This window comes from Pogona vitticeps, chromosome ZW-PAR (genome assembly GCF_051106095.1).
Source record: "Pogona vitticeps strain Pit_001003342236 chromosome ZW-PAR, PviZW2.1, whole genome shotgun sequence".
Lineage (NCBI taxonomy): Eukaryota > Metazoa > Chordata > Lepidosauria > Squamata > Agamidae > Pogona > Pogona vitticeps.
This window is the reverse complement of record NC_135800.1, coordinates 3343148-3363563: the sequence shown is the minus strand read 5'-3', so window position 1 is coordinate 3363563 and position 20416 is coordinate 3343148. Positions and strand designations below refer to the sequence as shown.

Sequence of the window (20416 nt, the reverse complement as noted above, 5' to 3'; positions counted from 1 at the left end):
CCTGCACCATTGACGTCCCAGAACCCAGAACTGCTGGATCGCTCTGTGTTTTTTAGTCTCTTGCTGCGAAGCCAGAAGTTGGGAGTTCGATTCTCCCACTGGGCCTCCTCGACACGGACTGGACTGGATGATCCATTGGGTCCCCTTCCAGCTCTGCAAGTTCTAACATAATGATGATGATCATCATCTTCAAATTAAAAAGGGATGGGAATAGGGCCGATTCCTGCTGATCCATCTCTCCGTCCTTCTTCTCTTTCGTGGGATAGATTCTGCCCTGTTACTTAGCCGCTTCCAGTGCACAGATGATGATATCATCTGTCTTTCACTGGCTCTGCTCCTCCACCTCTAAATGGCTACCCTGAGATGTTCAGCAGGCAAAAAAAACTTTCCCCTCCCAGTACATTTGCAGGTCAAGGGAAAATTTAACCCACCGAAATGCAGGTTGCTTTGTAAAAGCACAGGAGCAGGAGTGGGTGAAATGTTGGCAACCCCCGGAGAGTGTCGGAAGCTAAGCTGGGAATCATCCTTGCTTGAGACCAGACTTTACATGCAATTTAATTATAAGTAAAGTAGTTACAAATCACTTCTTTCTCGATGTGCCTCGTGTTCTGCGTGTCGTTCGTAATGTATGCCTCTTTCCCCTATACCGATTCTCTGTGCGTTTTGTTTTATTTTAATTTAATTGGTATTTTCTTTTATCGTTATCCCTTGCCCAGAAAAGTGCATTTCACTCGTGGGATTTATTTTTGTGCATGAGTGTGTACCTATATGTGCACACACATGTGTGTACACAGACAAAGACACACACACACACACAATTCCCCATCTAACAATCCGGGGTAAAGAGCCAGAGTCTTAAGGAGTGACGACAACGGGGCGACTCATGCTAATAAAATGTCAACAAAGCGTCGCTAAACGCTAAGAAAACAAGAGGAAAACAATGTAGAAACGGGACAGCATTTCCGATAACTGCATCGGGAGGAAATTGAGACAGTTCAGAGTGTTTTGCGGCAGATCAATTTAATTTTACATAGCTCCTTTCTTGGCCTTTTAAAAGCAACGCCCTGTGCCGTGAATTCCACGAGAACGAAATGGGGCGAAAGCAAAATATATTTCTTGCATTTATTTAGAATATTTTAATCCCGCCTTTCTCCTTTAAAAAGACCCAAGGCGGCGGACATCATTAAAAAGGACACACAAATGGATGTTTTAAAAAATTGTGATGTTTCTTTTTTGTAACTCATGGGGACACGGACGAACCAGGTGACCCTTTTGAGACCCCAGGTTGAAGCCCTACAGACATAGGGGCGGACCTGCTAATGCAGCTTATGCTTATGGGCCCCGAATTCCAGAGAGGCTGAGTTTAGTCCACTTTTTGTTGATCAATTGTAGAACAATCCCACGCAAGGAGATAACAGTGGTGGCCCAGATCTCCTTGCTGGTTGCGGAGAGGATCCCAAAACAGCCTCCCCCCCCCAAAAAAAAAAAATCAAGGCCCTCCCCTGGGCCTCCCCACAACTTTTTTCAAAGTTTTACAAAGTTTGGGCTCAGGACACATAGAGGAACGGCCCTCTCCTCGGGCCCGGTGTCCAGCTTTTTGTGGGTCACTGTGGACTGCACAGAAGCCACGCTCGGATCTTCTGCCGCCGGACGGACACCCAAACACAGATGTTCTCTGTCCTCCTCCTTTGCTTGTGGTTCTTTCTTCCGCTCGCCTGGACCCGCTGGGCCTTATTTTTCTTTTTTCCAGGCCGAGCTTGGAGGGCCCAGGGAAGCCATTCCTGAGCCCGTGTGAGGGGTGGGAGCTGGACGCAGCCAGAGGTGTGGGCTGGGGGGAGCCAAGAGGAAGGAGGAGGGCGGCCAGAAGAGACAGCAGCTTTGTGCCTTACACACACACACACACAAACACACACATCAGGCCTTTTCCATCGAGGTTGCTATAGGAACTGGAGTGACAAAAGGCGAGGAAAAAAGTCTCCAGGGCCCTGTGCACACGGACAGGGAGGGAGCAGAAAAGAGGAGGAGGAGTTTCTTCTCTGCCACAAGTTTGATCGGCTGTTGTTGGAAAAGTTGCTGGCGCAGGGGAAGCGATGGGGGGAAGGCGGGCACCGCTGGATCCATGGCCGTAGGAAGCCTCCGGCGGCCATGGCCGGGGCGGCCGAGGCGCCAGGCCTGGCAGGTAGGCACAATGCAAGATTTGCCAGGGTTTCCTAGCCTATTTGGGGGGTTTTCCACCCCCCCCTTTGCATGCTTCTTCCTCGATCCCTCCCTTTCCTCCCCCCCACCCCACTTTTCTGGCTGCTCCACCAAACACAGGCTTCCCTTGCGCCTTCTTTGCACCCACGCTGGGGGAACGTCCACGGGAGGGGGGGGGCTGGGAGGCAGGAGGCTGGCGTGGGCAGCCCACCCAGCCAGGGGGGGTGGGAGGGAAGGAGGAAGGGGGTTGGATTTGACTCCAGCTCCGTTCGCTGCGCTCCAGGGCAGGCGGAAGGGGGGGGAAAAGGCACTGCTGTTCCGGAGCCCGGGAATCTGATGCTCAGCACGGTGGCTCAGGGGTTTAAGGCCTCCGGTGGCGGAGTCAGAGGTCGCAGGTTCGATTCCCCCATGGGGCGGCTTCCTGGACAGGGGCTGGACTGGATGATCCATAAGGTCCTGCTCTGCCGTTCTGAGGATGAACTACTGGGCAGCTTGGGGGGGGGGGTTTGAGGCCTCCGGTTGGAGAGCCAGAGGTTGGGGGTTCGAATCCCTCACTGTGCCTCTTTAATGGGCTGGACTGGATGATCCCCAGGGTCCCTTCCAGCTCTGCAGTCCCTAAGAGGATGATAATGATGATGCGCAAGACCTCCTTCACTCAGGGCTGGGAGATGCACCAAGTTATGTCTCCAGCGTGCAAAACGGATGGGTGTCTTTTTTTATCGAGGCCAATCCTCTGTCTGAAAAACTGACAAAGGAAAGGCATGTATGGGCCGCCTGGCCTAATTCTGTTTTTTTTAAAAATAATTTATTTTATTTTATTTATTTATTTCATTTCTATCCCGCCTATCTGGTCACATTCGACCACTCTAGGCGGCTTACAATCAACCAACATTGATTAACGGTGCCTGGTATTATTATTATTATTATTATTATTATTATTATTATTATTATTATTATTATTATTATTATTATTATTATTATTATTATTATTATTATTATTATTGTTGTTGTTGTTGTTGTTGTTGTTGTTGTTGTTGTTGTTGTTTGTTGTTGTTGTTGTTGTTATTATTATTACTATTATTATTACTATTATTATTACTATTATTATTACTATTATTATTACTATTATAAAACATCTCACCTTTGGATGAAACACATCGTCAACGGGGCCATGGGAACAATATCAAGCAACTTCACACAGTATTATAAGCGGAATTCGCACCATCAGAGCTACAAAAAAATGGCAATATTAGGAGCAGCATACATACTGTGTCACTATATAATAGACACTTAGGTTTTTGGTTAAAACATCATCATCATCATCATCATCATGGGGGTGTCAAGCTATATGTTTGAGATAATGTTTTGTGGTTTGTTTGGGGGCACGTCAAGGAAACGCACCTTTTCAGAGCGAAACAAAACGCCAAATTCTTATCGGCGCTGATGATTCGTATGCTTCACGGTTCATGGGATTCGGGATTTCTGGGAGTCGTAGAACGGCCCTCAAATGAGAGAAAGACACCAAATTTGCACCAGGTCTTCAGCCGAGTCTCCTCTCCTCCCCACCCCAGGTTGACGAAGATTGGATTTGGGGACACCTGAGTTACAGTCCCCCAAAACAAGTTCCCTCAGGAAGGCGTCCTCGAACTCACGAGGGGCAATTCTTCCGCTTCCCGAAGTCCCGAATGGCACGAATCACAAAATAGTTCCTTGCGTCGCAAAATTCGTGGTTCACAGTTCGTGAATAGTGACAAATCACGGCCCATCACAAACCGCCGTTTCCCCCTGGTTCATGCCCGCATACCTCCATCTAAATCCGATGGGAAATCCAAGTTAGAAGGGAAGCCGTTCCATGAATCGCTGAGATATAGCTCAGTGGGTTGGAGAGCTTTCGGGCTGGGAATTCAAGTCTTCCCAGCCTGAAAGCTGCCTTGTCGGGACAGGAACCTACTGGGATCAGCCAAAGGATGTGTGGTTGATGGGGTCCCATCTGCTGGTCATCTGTGTGACTTTGGACAAACTGCACGGCAGCCCTGGAGCGCCACCAAGAGGCAGGAGTAAGAAATCGTCCCCAAGTACCTAATCCCTTGAAAAGTTTGGCACAGTCGCCGTCACTCGGAATTGACTTGAGGGCCGTGATGATTAAGTCAACACTTCCTGAAATCCTCTAAATTCAGTGGGTCTCTTCTGGTCAGGGCAAACCTGGTCCGGCCCTACCATTAGAGGTCGTGAGGCAGTGGCTTCAGGGAGCAAAGCGGAAGGACGACATGCCTTCAACACCCTGATGGCGCTCCTCTCCCTCAGGAACCGCCTCGGGCCCCTTTCAGGAGAAAATTGGGGTAAAAATAAAACCAAGCAGCAACTGGAACTACAGGTCCTTCACCAGAGCTATCCGTCTAGGGCAGGGAATCTCGACCAATGGGTCCCCCCAGATGTTCTTGGACTTCAACTCCCAGAAATCCTGGCCAGCAGAGGTGGTGGCGAAGGCTTCTGGGAGTTGCGGTCCAAGAACATCTGGGGACTGAAGGTGGGGAACCACTGATCCGGGGAAGACAGGATGTGAAGTGGGGTGAGTTATTTACTTTATTTTGTTTTAAATTCTACCTTTCTGCTTGAGAGGACTCGAGGAAAGGTGTGGGAAATTGGTACAGGGGGTATCTCTGGACACTTCCCCCTTGTCTTTTCCTTCTTCTGATGATGACCATGCCATTATAGAGTTGGCCATAGCTTTCTCCTCTCGGCCCTTCTCATTCCATACGTGATGACAGAACAACGAGGAGGGTTGCTTTCGCCGTTGCCTCCCCCTCCAACCCTCCTCTCTCAGCTATGCTAAGAATTGCAGCCGAGCTCGGAGGATGAACTTGGCGGGGGGGGGGGCGTGGAAGAGAGAGATCTGGTGGAGGACGTGAAATAGCTAAGAGCGCGCGGAAGAAGGAGCTTTCGCCTGAGCTGAGGAGAGAAAGAGATGTCCTGGGATCTAGCCTTGCTTTGTTTTCCGAGCTCTGCCCCATATAACTCAACTGAGCCTACTCTGTAGACAGCCTTGTCTTCAAGGATGACTGGATTTGTCCTTTTTTCATGAGTCAGCTCGTTTAAGCAAAGCCTGGCGCGGTGAAATCTTAAAAGCGAGGGACGAATGCCTCCTTAAGTGTCAGGCACTATAGATTCATAAAATCCTAGAATCGTGGAGTTGGAAGGAACCTCTAAGGCCATCCAGTCCAACCCCGTTGCTTGAGACGGGAATCCAAAACAAAGCAGATCTGACAGAGGATGGTCTCTGGACACCTCAAGCGTTGGAGCGCTCATCCCCTCTCGGGGTCATGAATTTCTGTTGTCGTGGTACTCTAACAGTTAAGAAGTATTTCCGGATATTCAGCCTAAATCTGGCTTCCTGTTGCTTGAGCCCATGATTCTACGTCCTGGGCTCAAATGCCTTGGTCCATGAAGGAATCCGAGAAGGATATTGGGTTCTCCCTCCTTGTTCTAGAAAAGCACCCCTTTGCACGCCTGATCCTGGTCAGCGGGCAAGACTAGTTATTATGAAACCAGCTGTGGGATCAGATGCACGACAGCGCATGGCGAAGGCTTCTGGGAGTTGCAGTCCGAGAACATCTGGGAGCCCCTGGCATTTTGGAACTCTCTAACAGAGAATCCGAAGCGGTGCATTAAACTTCATATCCCATGATTCCACAGGGCGGAGTCATGTCCCTGAAAGCGAGATGGACGTTGCTCGAACTGTTGGATCGGTCAGTGGTTAGACAGGGGGTGGGCTTGATGACCTATCGGATCCCTCCCAGCTCGGCAGTTCTCGGATTATTTTTGTTATTACCGTATTATTACCATACACTTTTTGGAATCGTCTTGCACGTTTCAGTGAGTATCAAAATTTTCTGGAAGAAAAACAGTGCCAGAATTCACCAATGTGTTGAGATCCATTTATATTTAAATTATAGTCATTATTGTTCCGAAGCGACATCTCTGTGCAAATGCAAATTTAAGGCTCTCGTGTGTCTGTTTTTTGTCCATGGGAAGGTACGTATGCATGCATGCATCTGTTCACGTATGTATTTGCAATGCATTTCCTCTCTTTTTCGGATGCCCTGTGCATGGCCATTTCACACGTGGAGCTAGCTTCGCTCACCACGTAACACATTCTGGAAGCAAAACGCTGGAGAGAAAGCCAGCTGTATTGGGTGAATCAAGCAGGAAGGGACACAATTATCCCTCAGTCAATGAGGCCACGATCCGAGGGTCCGGGACCCCCTTTTTCCATGGGTTTGACCCTCTGGGGTCCACACCAACCCCATCATGTGAGATTCCAAGTCAACAGAAGATCCCTTCGTTCTGCTTTAAAAAAAAAAAGCGGAACGTTTCGGTTTTTGCTAAAAGAAAGCCTGTTCTGCAGAGAGGCTTCAAAATCTTGTTCTAGACGAGAACCGGGCTCCCAAGAGACACGATTCTCCTCATACAGGGCGAGGATTTTTTAAAAATTAACCTTTTAGGTGCCCAAAATGATCCTTTGGCGAGGATGCCAAAAAATTGTGTCGGGGTGGTGCGTGATTTCCAAACTTGATCTAGGAGGATATGAAGTGTTTCTAGACGCAACCAGAAGGCTGACAGATGTGGAGAGACCTGAGGGGGGGGGCGTTGGCCCCTATTTCCGAGAGATCACACTTTGCAGAGGGCTTAGCACGCAGGTGGGTAAGGGATGATGGCGAGAGAGGGCCATCAAGCCCCTCTCGACCTTTGAACTGCAGATCTGGATAGTGGCTTAGGTCTCTGGCTGCAAGGCCAGTGTTTGGGACTTCAGTTCCAGATTTTGGGAGTTCAATTCCCCCACAGTGCCCCCTGGATGGGGGCCAGACTCGATGACCCATCGGGTCCCCCGGAATCTCCTCGCCCAGCATGGCCGGCGGGATTTTCGGGACTTCTAGAGCAACAAAGCCGTTTCCTCCAAAACTCCGGATGACGGAGACGTTCCCGCACGCGAGAGGCTAAGCGTGGGGCATCATGCGTGCCCCATGCGCCAATAAAAGAGAGGGCTGGACGCTGAACGAAAAGGGGAAACGGATCAGCAGGAGGAAAAAAGGAAACAGTGGGAAGGAAGGAGTGTATTTCACCCAAAGTTCAAGGCAGCTGTTCCATGTCCCTCCCCTTCAAGTCCGCCTGCTTCTTTCAGCATGGACGCCTCCCTGTCTTTCTGTCCGCCCAGTGATGGTAACGGTGATTTTTTTAAAAAATAAAAAATAAAATGTATACTCCGCCAGCTGTTAGCAATTAGAAACTGGATCTGCCTCCCGGCCCTGGGGCGGGAAGAGTTTTAACGCTTTCCTGCTTCGCCACCAGGATGCGAGGGACATTTGAGGGTTCGCTCGGGGCAGAAGGCCTGATCTGGACGCTGAAAGTCAGCAAGAAAATGGGGTCCTCTTGCCATCAGAAAAGGGAACATTTCTTCAGTTGGGGGAGAAGCGCAGTTGGGGGTGGGAATGCCCGCATGCCCCTCTAACAGCTGCAATAGTTTTTTTTTTTTTTTTTTTGCTATTGGTTATATTCTCTTAATTGTTAATAATAAAATGCATCAAAATAGGAGGAGGGGAGGTTTCAAGAGAGGCACTAAGCCAGCTGTGTTCTTCCCAATATAACTATTCTTGTCTCTACAAACCGGAGTGTAAGAATCCGAAACCCTTTTGGGCGGCGATTCCATTGACGATACTCCGGTGGACGAAGTGATCCATGAAATTGTGAGTTTCGAGATTTTCCCCTCTTCAGGGTAAAAAAAAAAAAAAGGACGTGCCACACAACTCATTGAAGCAGATCAACGGCTACCTTGCAGGGGAAACCATCATCTTTTTTTATCACGAGGATTCTTCCCAGGCACTAGGAGAAAGAATTAAGCAAGATGTTTGTCTCGTATTCCAGGGAATAAAACAGCAGGAGTCCATTCTGTAGGGGTCACTAGGGAAGGATGATTGTTATTTTTCCGGCCCGTTTCCCAGAATCTCAGAAACTGGGGTGCAGAATTCCTTTTGCCTTGAGGCTCAGATTGAATTATAGATGAATTCTCGCCGAGATGCTGTGAAATTATTGAAGGGGGGGGGAGGCGGAGCAAAACGATGGCCACCCAAAATAATCTATAATTAACAATAACAATATTAGGAACCACTGTGTTGATATTCAACAGATACTTAGTTTTTCGATTAAAACTTGTATCTGTTACATAATCCCACTCAATGTTTTTATAATTTTGAGTGACGGTGTCTGGTATTTTTGAGTAACAACAACAACAACTGAAGCATCTGTTAACTATCAGAGCAGTATGTGTGCCATTATTTGTAGTAATAACATAATTAGAGCTACAAAAAATGGCAATATTAGGAGCAACACACATACTACGTCCATATTTAACAGACACTTAAGTTTTTGGTTACAATTTGAATCTCTTATGTAATACCGGTCAATGATTTTATAATTTTGATTGACTCTGTCTTGTATTTTTTAATCATCATCATCATCATCTAATAACTATAGAACTACAGAGCTGGAAGGGGCAGCATAAGATCATCCAGTCCAGCCCCTGTTTAGGATGCCCCGTGGGGGAAATCGAACTCCTCACCTCCGGCTCTGTAGACGGAGACCTCGAACACGGAGCTATTGTGGCTGAAAGGGCTTATTTCAAGTCCTTGGGAGAAGGCTGGGAAGACTATTTAGCACGAGAAAAACATAATGAACTCGGGAAACTGTGAAAAAAACACAATGCAAGCCAAGAGGGCCAGATTCAAGTTCCAGGAGGGCGAGACCAGAACCCGGGACCTGAAGTTTTTTTTTTCCAAATAGGTGCATACATTAAGCAACTGGAAATGTAGCTACACACCAAATGATGTTTTTTTAAAAATTCCCTCTTTTCTTTTTCCAGAAACGTGAATGGCAGTGACGGACCGCCCGAGGGCGCTGCCCGATTGATGCTCGGACAGTGGGAAGCGCCTCCCGCATCACGAAGGATGCTCTGCTTGCCCGTCTTGCTGCTGGCTGGCCTCTCGTGGTGCTTCAGCTCCGAAGTCAACCCCGGTAGGAAAGTTGACGGCGCAGGGCTGGGAACCCTTCTTGAAGCTATTTAAAAATATCACCATAATCTGCGCTCGGCTTTACCCCCTTTCCTCTTCCACAGCTATATGCCGGTATCCTCTCGGAATGCACGAAGGGACAATCCGAGACGAGGACATCACTGCTTCCAGCCAGTGGTACGACTCTACTGGGCCCCAGTACGCACGGTGAGCCAGAGCGAATGTTTTTCTTCGCTTAACTTGTTATGTTTTTAATTCTCTTCTTTTCCTATGGTGAGCCCCCCTCGGGTCTCCTTCTCCGGAGCAACCTGGCCTTGTGAGATCCAGATTCGAGTCTCCACTGAGCTAAGATGCTCACGAGATAACTTTGGGCCACTCTTCGCTTGATCTCTTCATCTGATCGCAGGGTGTTTGTGAAGACGGACGGAGGGTCTGCTGCCTCGAGGTCACTGGATAAATTTTACTAAATGAGGAAAAGACAATTTTGTTGTGAATTTAAACATAAATCTACAAGGGGGTTGAAAGTAAATGGCAAGGGGGTTGGACTGGATGGCCTCAGAGGCCCCCTTCCAGTTCCATGATTCTCTGATTTTATTCTCTCTCTCTCTCTTGCAAAAACTCAGGTTGCTGAGAGAGGAGGGTGATGGGGCTTGGTGCCCGGCGGGTCTCCTCCAACCGGAAGATGTGCAGTTCCTCCAGATTGACCTCCACAAACTCTACTTCATCACCCTGGTGGGGACCCAAGGCCGGCACGCGCGGGCCACGGGGAAGGAGTTCGCTCGGGCCTACCGGATCGATTACAGCCGCAACGGGGAGCGCTGGTTGTCTTGGAAGGATCGTCAGAACAGGCAGGTGGGTGAGAACGGTCAAGAAGGAAAGAGATCCTTTGGCACGGAACACATTAATTTGCAGGAGATACCCCCGCTTTCTTTTCTAAGGGGAAAAAAAGCGAGGATTCATAAATCTGCGCTTTTCACCCCATAATTATCCTTGTCCATTTGGATAAGAGCCACAAGTAGAGACCTCAAGGTTTCCAAATGGGGCAGGATGTAGATAGAAAGGCTGCAGTAGAGAATAACGGGAGTAATCAAAAAGATGCTAAAAAGAAAGTAAAAATAGCTCTTATTGAAATTTCGGGTCCTTCCAGAAAATGGATTGCTTTCCACAATTTCTGTGCCTTTTCTGGAGGGATCTGGTAACTTCTTCCCCTGTTCCAGGTGATTCAAGGCAACGTGGACACATACGACGTCGTCCTGAAAGACCTTCGTCCTCCCGTCATCGCCCGCTACATCCGGGTGATCCCGGTGACTGAGCAGCCCATGACCGTCTGCATGCGAGTAGAACTCTATGGTTGTGTTTGGTCCGGTAAGGATTTACATCTTACAAAGCAAGTTCTGGTGAGGCTTCGAGGGAATTCTTGCCACAGAACCCAAGACCTTTTACTCTAGCTGAGTCATGCCTAACCTTCGGTCCCCAGATGTTCTTGGGACTCCAATTCCCAGAAATCCAGGCTGGCACAGCTCGTGGTGAAGGCTTCTGGGAGTTGGAGTCCAAGAACATCTGGAGACCCAAGGTTGGGAGCCACTGCTTTAGCTGGTATCTCCCCTCTTACTGGAGGATGACTCTTGCTGAGTTGTTCTCCAGCACCACTACTGGCCAGGAGGTGGTATTGCAGCTCACGACACCACAGGAGTCAGGTGACACAAATAGGCCAATCAACTTCCACTCGATCCTGTGATTCGGTTCTAGATCCTCAGTAGGAATAGAGCAGTGCTCAGGTGTGTGAATTTAGCTACAGTTACTTTACTAATTTTTAGTGGTCTGCCGGTTTACCTGCTTCTAAAGCTTGGAAATAACACCTTACCTGCAATTTAATTAGCTGTAATGAGTTACTTTTGGAAGTAATTTCAGCAGTAATGTCACAAGTTGGAGCAGATGCTTTACTGATATGAGTGACTTCTTTTCCCCAGTTTGTTTTTGAAAGTATGTATGTATTTAATATTTATGCCACTCAGTTATTCAGAATCTCTAAAGTTTTATGTTGTTGCATTGTCAAAAGTGTTTCTCTCTCTCTCTCTCCATTTGAAGTAACAAGGGGAAAAAAGAATGATGTAATGGCTAGTGTCACAAGTTACTTTTCAAACATTGTAACAAGTAACAGTGAATTACTTTTCCAAGCACTGCAGGGACAGGAAGGAAAAAGGTTGAAAAAGAGTGGTTTTCCAGGCTCGGTCTGCGTCCCACCTTAGCTATGTTCTCCGGTTAAGAGCCTCGATGTAATTTGTGGGCACCGCGAGTTCGAGAAGATTTTGTTTCTATCCCTCATACGGGCAAGTTCTTTTGTTGACCTTCCGCTTTCTCCTTTCCTTTAGACGGTTTAGAGTCCTACCACATGCCCGAAGGAGAGGTGATGGCCGCTCCGGGCCATCCCACCGTCTATCTGAACGACTCCACCTACGATGGCTACCAGGAGCGCAAGTAAGAACACGTCTCTCTCTCACACACACACACACACACACACACACACAAAACACATTTATATCACTTATTTTGTTTCCCTTAGTCACCATGAGAGGACATGAGTCATGGAAGCTCCTGAAATTATATGCCCGGATGCTGTAAATCTGTGTGTGACTTTAAGGGCATGAAATTAACAAACAAGGGTTTTTTGTTTGTTTTTTGCATTATATAAATACCAGCCGTTTAGGGAAGATTGACCAGCCTTGAGACTCTGGAGGTGAGATAAGGGCTTAAAATTATTTTTCTCCTTCCCAATGACCTGGCAAAAAAATTTCTAAGAGCAGTTAGATAGATAGATAGATAGATAGATAGATAGATAGATAGATAGATAGATAGATAGATAGATAGATAGATAGATAGATAGATAGATAGATAGATAGATAGATAGATAGATAGATAGATAGATAGCATGGTAAAAGGGGGAAAGACACAGAAATGATTTCCACATGTATTACCAGAACTGGCCACTAGAGACGACAGATCACGCTTTGTATTCTTCACTAACAGGTATTCATAGCACAATCTCTGGCTCCCTTCGGTGGCTGATTCTGGTAATATATGTGAAAATAGTTTTAAGATTTTTCAGACTATGGATAAGTGAAGCAGTGAGTATTGATCTCATGGATAAGGGGGCGTCCTACTGTATACTAAAGTTATACAATTCTATGTATGTATGTATGTATGTATGTATGTATGTATGTATGTATGTATGTATGTATGTATGTATGTATGTATGTATGTATGTATGTATGTATTAGGGGTTAATATATATGTTTATAATATATGTCTGCACAGTGTGCATATATTAACAATGAACTGCATCTCTCAAATGTATCCAGAAAAATTTTAATCGGAGTGCTGTGGCCAATCCCCTCTTAGTCTAGGAATTATCTTCAGGTAGTGTGTGTGTCAACGCAAGCGCTCTCTTGGCAGGCTCCTACATGGTGGGTTGGGCCAATTGACCGATGGCATCTTAGGCTTGGACGATTTCACCAAGAGCCACCAGTACCGCGTGTGGCCAGGCTACGATTACGTCGGCTGGCGGAACGACAGCTTTCGGAATGGCGCCGTCCAGATGGAGTTCCAGTTTGACCATCAGAGGAACTTCACCTCCATGAAGGTAAGGGACTGTGTGCGGTGTCCTAAGAAGTTGTTTCGTGTGCCGATGGCCGCGGTTCCCCCAAGAGGGACAGAGTACCATCGCCGTGATTCCACCATAACGGCACAGGCGCTTCCTCCAGCCGACCCTTTCCTTCGATCTCCAGGTCCATTGCAACAACATGTTCTCCAAGGGCGTGAAGATCTTCGAAAGGGTGGAGTGCTTCTTCAAGCCGCAGCTCTTTGCTGAGTGGGAACCGGAGCCGGTGGGAGCAGACACCGTCTTGGACGACAAGAACCCCAGTGCACGCTTTGTGACCGTCCCCCTCCACCACCATGTGGGCAAAGCCATTCTCTGCCATTTCTACTTTGCTGATGCTTGGATGATGATCAGTGAAGTCTCCTTCCAGTCAGGTGAATGCCTCCCTCCGTCCTCTCTTGTCCCACCCAAGAACTTTATAGGCATGTACCGCCCGCCAAACAGAAGCAGCATTAATATGCAAGCACACCCATGAGGGCTTCTTTACCTTAACTTCCACCCCAAGTCAACACTTCTTTACCTTAACTTCCACCCCAAGTCAACACTTCTTTACCTTAACTTCCACCCCAAGTCAACACTTCTTTACCTTAATTTCCACCCCAAGTCAACACTTCTTTACCTTAACTTCCACCCCAAGTAAACACTTAACTTCCCATCCAAGAACATAATCCTGCCTGTCACTCCACTCCCTATGGCAAATAAATATATGTATGGAAGATCCGAAACGAAATGCAGACTAGCGCTGTATCATCATCCCCATCAGCCCCATCATCATACTTTTCTTCTGGAATCGTATTTCTTGTTGTTTTTCGAAAACACCAGCCATGGTCAATCGAAATGATAAAACGTTGGCTGGTCTTCGATAACAGATGATGATGATTGTTGTCATTAGCGAAAACAATACGAGCAACAATCCAGCTGGCGTGAGCAACTGGTGATTGGACAGCTCGTGGTGGATGAGATTCTTTTTTTTTATACATGTTGTTTTCTCCAGTGGACATGGACGCCACCGATCCTATTGTGATCATCACCCTGGCTTCGAGCACCACCACCTCATCAGTACTTCTTCCATCAGAGGAAACGAATGCTACAGACGAAATCTGGGGTAAGGATTGTGTTTCTTGCTTTAAGAAGTAAACTCCGCTGCCCTTTCCCTCCACAAATTAATCCTGAGAACGGTGGGGAGCACGGAGTTGAGCATGTATGTTATATTTATATTTCTTTCTTCCCCCCCTTTCTTTTTAAGCTGATCCATTAGCGGCGTTTCGTTTATTTCTTGCTATTATATCTATATTTAAAATCTTAACACATTTTATTTATTTTCAATAATATTTCCATATTCATTTCCCTATTTATTTTACTTTTATGCTTTGTAGCCCTCCCACCCCCTGCAAATGTCTCTCCAGAAACAGAGCGATTCCTATCCAGGAGTATAACTTTCCCCTTTCTCAAACGCATGCACCCAAAAAAATAAATTCCAGATTTCTTTAGAATCCTTTCTCTTCCGTCTTTCTTTTCTCCCCTTCGGTTTGCGCGTTCGTTTAGAGCAACGTCGCTTACAAAGAGATTTGTGTTAGGAGAAATCTCTTGCATGTCGGCTTAGAATGGAAAATCGGAACCTTCACAATGAGCTGAACTTTTTTGAGCTCGGAAAATATGAACCCGCAGAGGCTGAAATGAGCAGATCTGGGTAGTTCTGTTGACTGTCTGTCCTACATTTCCAGGAACCACAGTCCCTTCTGTAACAAGCCCCTTGGTTTTGCTGAAGGCGGATGGCTCCAGCACTTCCAGTTTGGTGGGCTGCCTGGTGGCCATCATCCTGCTCCTCCTGGTCGTCATCATCACCATCCTGTGGAGGCAGTACGCCCAGAAGCGCCTGGAGACGGTAGTGTGTGTCCCATAGGCTGGCCGGCTGGCCAGTTCTGCCTGGCCGGAGGGGAAACCCCTATCTTTCCCATGTGCCCCTTCCTCTTCTTTCGCACCCCTGTGAAGCGTGGCTTCGGCGGGAGTGGGATTGTCGAACTGTGCGAGCAGCAAACAGGGTGTCTCGAACACAGAGCGGGCGTAGAAAGGGCGGGTGCCAGCTTTGACGGGCAGAAGATGGGGAGAGAAATTATTGCTCCAAGGATTTTTTTCACAGTTGGGAAAATTAAACATCTTGGATCCCATCTCCCAGAATCCACCAGCCAGCGTGGCTAATAGGGGATGCTAGGAAGTGTAGTCCAAGAAACGGTGACCTGTTTTTAGCTCTGGAAGAGCAATGCTAATGGATGGCATTTTATTTGTAGACAAGGTCACATTGGCCAAAGGGTTCCTCCTTAAATATAAGGCAGTCTACCTGTCAATCCTATCTTTTGCAAAACTCACACATTTTCAAGTAGAAATATGCACATGCTGTCTGCGTAATTCTGGGAGTCGTAGTCCACAAGTATTTACTGTCCTAACTTCAAGCATAGTTTCTCAATCATAAGGCCAAGAGTCTTTTCTTTGTATTCTTGAAGGCTTTTATGGGCGGGATCCGATGCTTGTTGTAGTTTTTTGGGGCTGTTTGGCCACGTTCTGAACATTTTTCTTCTTAACGTTTCACCAGTCTCTGTGTTCAACGACAAGAGTTCTAACTCCCGTCCTTTGAAGATGCTGTCCACAGAGACCGGCGAAAGGATAGGAAGAAAATCCTTCAGAACACGGCCAGACAGCCCGAAAAAAACCTAGAAACACCAGTCTTTTGTTTATTCAGTGTTTTTCTACCTCGCAAGGGCCAAAACACAGGAAAGGCACAGCTTTGCAATTAGAAGCAGATCTGGCATAAGCTGTAAAAAAAAAAACACATAGGATTATCCTCTAACTGATTAGCTTCACAGCTTTGCAAGTTACAAATTAAGTTGGCTTTTCTTGAGGGGTCAGTCCTGGCGAGGAAACCACCGGCTCTGTTTACATGTTGGTTTCGTGAACACGGCAGCTTTTGAGAACGCTCCTCTGGAGGGATCACGTGCTCTCTCGGAACTACCCAATTCATTCTGTTGCAACCTTGAGCTTTTCAACAAACCGGATCCAGGCTTTCCCCTTGCCGAACCTTCCCCCCTTAGGTAGGCGACTGTCTTTCGCAGTTCGCTCAGGGAGCTCACCGGCTTTCTCGTCCCCCTTCCCCAAGGCTCCTCGGAGGATCCTGGAAGACGACGCCACGGTCCGACTCTCCTTCTACAGCTCCAGGATTGTCAGCGGCCAGACGCAGATCCACCAGACGAACCCCACCTATGAGAGAGTCTTTCCGTTGGACCTCGAATACCACCAGCCCGTCACCCTCCTCCAGAAATTGCCAGAGCTGTCCCAGAGCGCGGAGGATTCAGGTAGGATGATGTCCCCAGTGGAAGCTGGTAGACAGAAACCGACTGGACTCTTTGCTATGGCCAGCCCTACTGAGAGAGGATTAGTACAGGCTCTGACGCATAGCAAGACTTTTCAAAAAGAGTTTTTCCAGTTGTACCACCTGGCTTACAATAAAATAGAGTGGGAGAACTATTTTTAATTATGCAGGGTTTTGTTCCTTCAATTAATTCTAGCAATGGGGGGGGGGAGGCGGGGGTCACTAAAATGGCCCAATCTTTTTATGCCGTCCCTTTTCCTTTTTTTTCCTTTAGCCTTCCCCCCCCCTTACTCAGGGATTTGAACCCAGGTCTCCTAATCCAGCCCTCTCTATCCACTACCCCACATGGGCTCCCACGAAGGAGCCCGAGAAACATCGACCAACACCAGATAAATTCAGTTTAAATCGCATGGATCGACGCACCGGGCTTTGATCCGAAACCCCCCCCCCCCGTTTCCATCTTCTTTCTCCTCCTCCTTCCAGCCTGCAGCGGCGATTACGCCGAGCCGGACCTCACCAAATGCACGCCTCACCAAGGTTTCCAAAACAACGTCCCCCACTACGCGGAGACGGACATTGTCAGTCTTCAGGGCGTCACGGGCAACAACACGTACGCGGTGCCGGCCATTACGGTGGACTCGTTGACCAAGAAGGATATCTCCGTGGCGGAGTTCCCGAGAGACCAGCTGCAGTTCAAGGAGAAACTGGGAGAAGGCCAGTTTGGGGAGGTAGATATATCACTCCCCTGCCCACCTACCCCCCAAATGACTCCATAACCTCAAGGAGGGGCAGTATGGTGCAGTCGTTAGGCTGTTGCTCTGCGACATGGGAGATCCTAGGTTCCTAGTTCCTACTGGACCAAGACATTCATGATGGGACCTTGGTCCAACCCTCTCTCTCTCTCAGCCTGATCCACCTCATTGGGCACTGGAGTCCAGCAAGATCTAGAGCTCCAGCCCTAAGCTAGCGCCACCTTTCGGATCTTTGTGAGCGGATTAACCCTTCCACCCTACATGCTCCGCAGGCATGTTGGTTCTTAGCACAGAAGGGAGATGCTGCTTTGGAAGAGGTCTTCTCCATGCCCAATCTGTTAGACCAGGGGTTCCCCACCTTGGGTCCCCAAGAGGTTCTTAAACTCCCAGAAGCCTTTGCCACTCGCTCCGTTGGCCTGGATTTCTGGGAGTTGTAGTCCACACACCTCTGGGGGACCCAAGGTTAGACTACCGGGTTGGACTATTATTCTAGGGTTGCTCGATTCTCTTTTCCTCTGCAGGTCCATCTTTGCGAAGCCGACGGTCTGCTGGAATTCTTGGGCCGGGCTTCTCCGGAGACTCCCGGCCAGGCCGTCCTAGTGGCCGTAAAGATGCTGAGACCGAACGTCACCAAGACAGCTAGGTGAGCTCAAAAGCTGTAACGTCCCTCTAGAGAAGACTCCGTCCCAGCCGGGACTTAGCCCAGTGGCCTTCATTGGATGGTTTGACTGGGAGCACGCCTCTTTCTCCCGATGCACAGAACCTGCATCCAGTTTCGTGGCACATATTATAATGGTGACTGCTGTAGGAAGAGATTCACTTGTGTGCCCTCCAGATGTTTTGAAAATTGTACAGTATGAAAATTGTAAACTGAAAATTTGATGAAAATTTTATGCCCCCCCGAAAGGAGGCAGGCCCCTTTTTTCGCCCTCAGGAAATGCCTCTTTTAACGTTGCTTGCTTTAGTACATATGTAGGCCCTCTGAAAACGAAAAAAATATCTATTGCCCTAGGAACGTGTGAGCTGCAACTATAGGCCCATTGATTTCAAGATCGAGCCTCATTGAATATAGTAGAAGTGTCTTCTAATTTATGCTGCTCAAGATCCCTCTACGTTTGGGTTTCAGTCATCCATCGATTGGCTGAAACACACCGAGGATTCGTAGGTTTCCTTCATCCAGTAACGGGCTGGCTTTCTTGGTCGGTTTTTATTGTCTCCAGGAATGATTTCCTAAAAGAAATCAAGATCATGTCCCGGCTGAAGGACCCGAACATCATCCGCTTGCTGGGGGTCTGCGTGCGGGACGATCCGCTGTGCATGATCACGGAATACATGGAGAATGGGGATCTCCACCAGTTCCTTCTCCAACGGCAGAGCCGAAGCACCTTCACGCTCTCTAACAACCTCCCTTGTGTCAGGTGATGGAGGGGAAGACTTGGTGGGCCAAGGGAGGAGACGTCCGCCAAGAGTTGGTAGATAGACATCATAGGAATATAAGAGGATGCCATTGTTGACAGTCCCACGAGATGACCCTTCCACCCATTTCTTGTAGAGGGTTGCCCCCAACAGATGAAACACCTCTGTTCCTCCCAGCCCATGGTTTTCCTCACCTACAAATCTTGCATTTAGTGTGCTTTTGTTCTGTGACTGGTCGTTGTAAGGTCAACAAAGCTTAATCGGCATGTTCCAAGCCCAAGGCATGTATCTCGGGAAATCCGCTTTAATTTTTCGTCTAAAAATGTGTCATTTTTGTGCAGTTATTGGGCTTCTTGATGAAATCAGACCATATTTATATTATGACTGTGTGGTCGTGGTGAGCCCGGGTGGTTCAGTGTCTATAGTGTTAGGCTATGACTTGGAAGACCTGGGTTCAAATCCCCTCCTTTGGCCGTGGAACTGAATAGGTGACCTGGAGCACGTCAGTCTGGCCTGCCTCGCAGGGTTGTTTGGAGGACAGCTGTATTATGTCACCTTGAGTTTATTGTAAAAGTAGGGAATGTAATGAGTTTTTAAAAATAAATAGCAAAAAAACCTGTCCATTGGTTTACTCAAAGTCTGCCAGAAATACAACAGAGTTTAATAGACTTTAAAGAACCTTCAATTCACTGTCTTGTGTTTGGTGTGTTTTTTTGTGCGTTTGTCTGTGTGTCTTGTTTTGTGTCTCAGCTACCTCCACCTCCTTCTCATGGCTACGCAGATCGCCTCCGGCATGAAGTACTTAGCGTCTCTCAACTTCGTGCACCGAGATCTGGCCACTCGCAACTGCTTGGTTGGGAACAATTACACCATCAAGATTGCCGATTTCGGCATGAGCAGGAACCTGTACAGCGGGGACTATTACAGGATCCAGGGACGGGCCGTGCTGCCGATCCGCTGGATGGCCTGGGAGAGCATCCTTTTGGTAAGGGCCGAGACGGAATGGACAAGGGACACTACACCCTGAGCTGAGCAGGTGGCATTAACTGGGGCCCCTACTCAGTTGACATGTGGGTTCAAGCCTCTGACCAATCAGAATGATTAACACCGTAGCTTCTCCCTTTTGGAAAGGATCACAGCTACACTTCTTATAGTGCAATCAGACTTGCAAGAAGGGTGCATTAAAGGGAGACACAAACTCAGAATCTGAGAAAGGCTGAACTTAATGGATTTATCCACTCCGAAGCCTCCTGCCTTGAATGACAGTTGCCTGCCGAGGACTTGATAAAGACAATTCTTAATTAAAAACGGAGGCTTGGTTTGATTTGATCTTGACAGTGGAACCCATTACCCCAAGAGTTGGTGAGTGCTCCAAAACTGGAGGCATTCACAAGAAACTTAGACAACCACCTGCCAGATCTGCTTTGATATGTATTCCTGCCTCGGGCAGGAGGGTTGGACTGGATGGCCTTAAGAGGCCCCTTCCAACTTCCGTATTCTAGGATTCTACGATCCCGTGATTGATACGGCTTTCAAGTTGCTGTAGCCATCTTCTTTTTCACTGTAGGGCAAGTTCACCACGGCGAGTGACGTGTGGGCGTTTGGCGTTACACTATGGGAGATGTTCACCCTGTGCAAGGAGCAGCCGTACAGCTGGCTGACCGATGAGCAGGTCATTGAGAACACAGGAGAATTCTTCCGGGATCAAGGCCGGCAGGTACAGGATCCAGACAACTTTTCCCTACTTTATTTATTTATTTATTGGACTTATATGCCGCCCATCTAGACACAGTCTGCTCTAGGCGGCTCACAACAAAGAATATAAAAACAATTAACATATAACCATCATTTTACAGAGATTAACAATCATTCAAGATGCTGCTGTGTTGGCCAGTTTTCTTAGTTTCTGCTCACCGCCATGAAACAGATTGCTTGGAAGGAACACGGTCGATGAAGGCATTGCCATTAA

At 47.8% G+C, this 20416-nt stretch overlaps 1 protein-coding gene across 2 annotated transcripts in view; it reads left to right on the top strand.

The window, feature by feature from the left end:
* Positions 1-1730: 1730 nt before the first annotated feature.
* LOC110082943 (discoidin domain-containing receptor 2) overlaps positions 1731-20416 on the top strand; it is a 24149-nt gene continuing 5463 nt past the window's right edge. The window contains exons 1-16 of one of the 2 annotated variants that reach the window (XM_020800932.3): positions 1731-2179; positions 9110-9261; positions 9362-9464; positions 9881-10109; positions 10475-10622; positions 11630-11735; positions 12711-12897; positions 13043-13289; positions 13910-14020; positions 14640-14803; positions 16067-16262; positions 16763-17007; positions 17553-17674; positions 18252-18449; positions 19198-19432; positions 20015-20164. In XM_020800932.3, the coding sequence (XP_020656591.3) occupies positions 9156-9261; positions 9362-9464; positions 9881-10109; positions 10475-10622; positions 11630-11735; positions 12711-12897; positions 13043-13289; positions 13910-14020; positions 14640-14803; positions 16067-16262; positions 16763-17007; positions 17553-17674; positions 18252-18449; positions 19198-19432; positions 20015-20164 (2547 nt within the window). In that variant the 5' untranslated portion in view covers positions 1731-2179; positions 9110-9155. The remainder of the gene's footprint in view (positions 2180-9109; positions 9262-9361; positions 9465-9880; positions 10110-10474; positions 10623-11629; positions 11736-12710; positions 12898-13042; positions 13290-13909; positions 14021-14639; positions 14804-16066; positions 16263-16762; positions 17008-17552; positions 17675-18251; positions 18450-19197; positions 19433-20014; positions 20165-20416) is intronic. The other variant, XM_020800933.3, reaches the window with a different exon arrangement.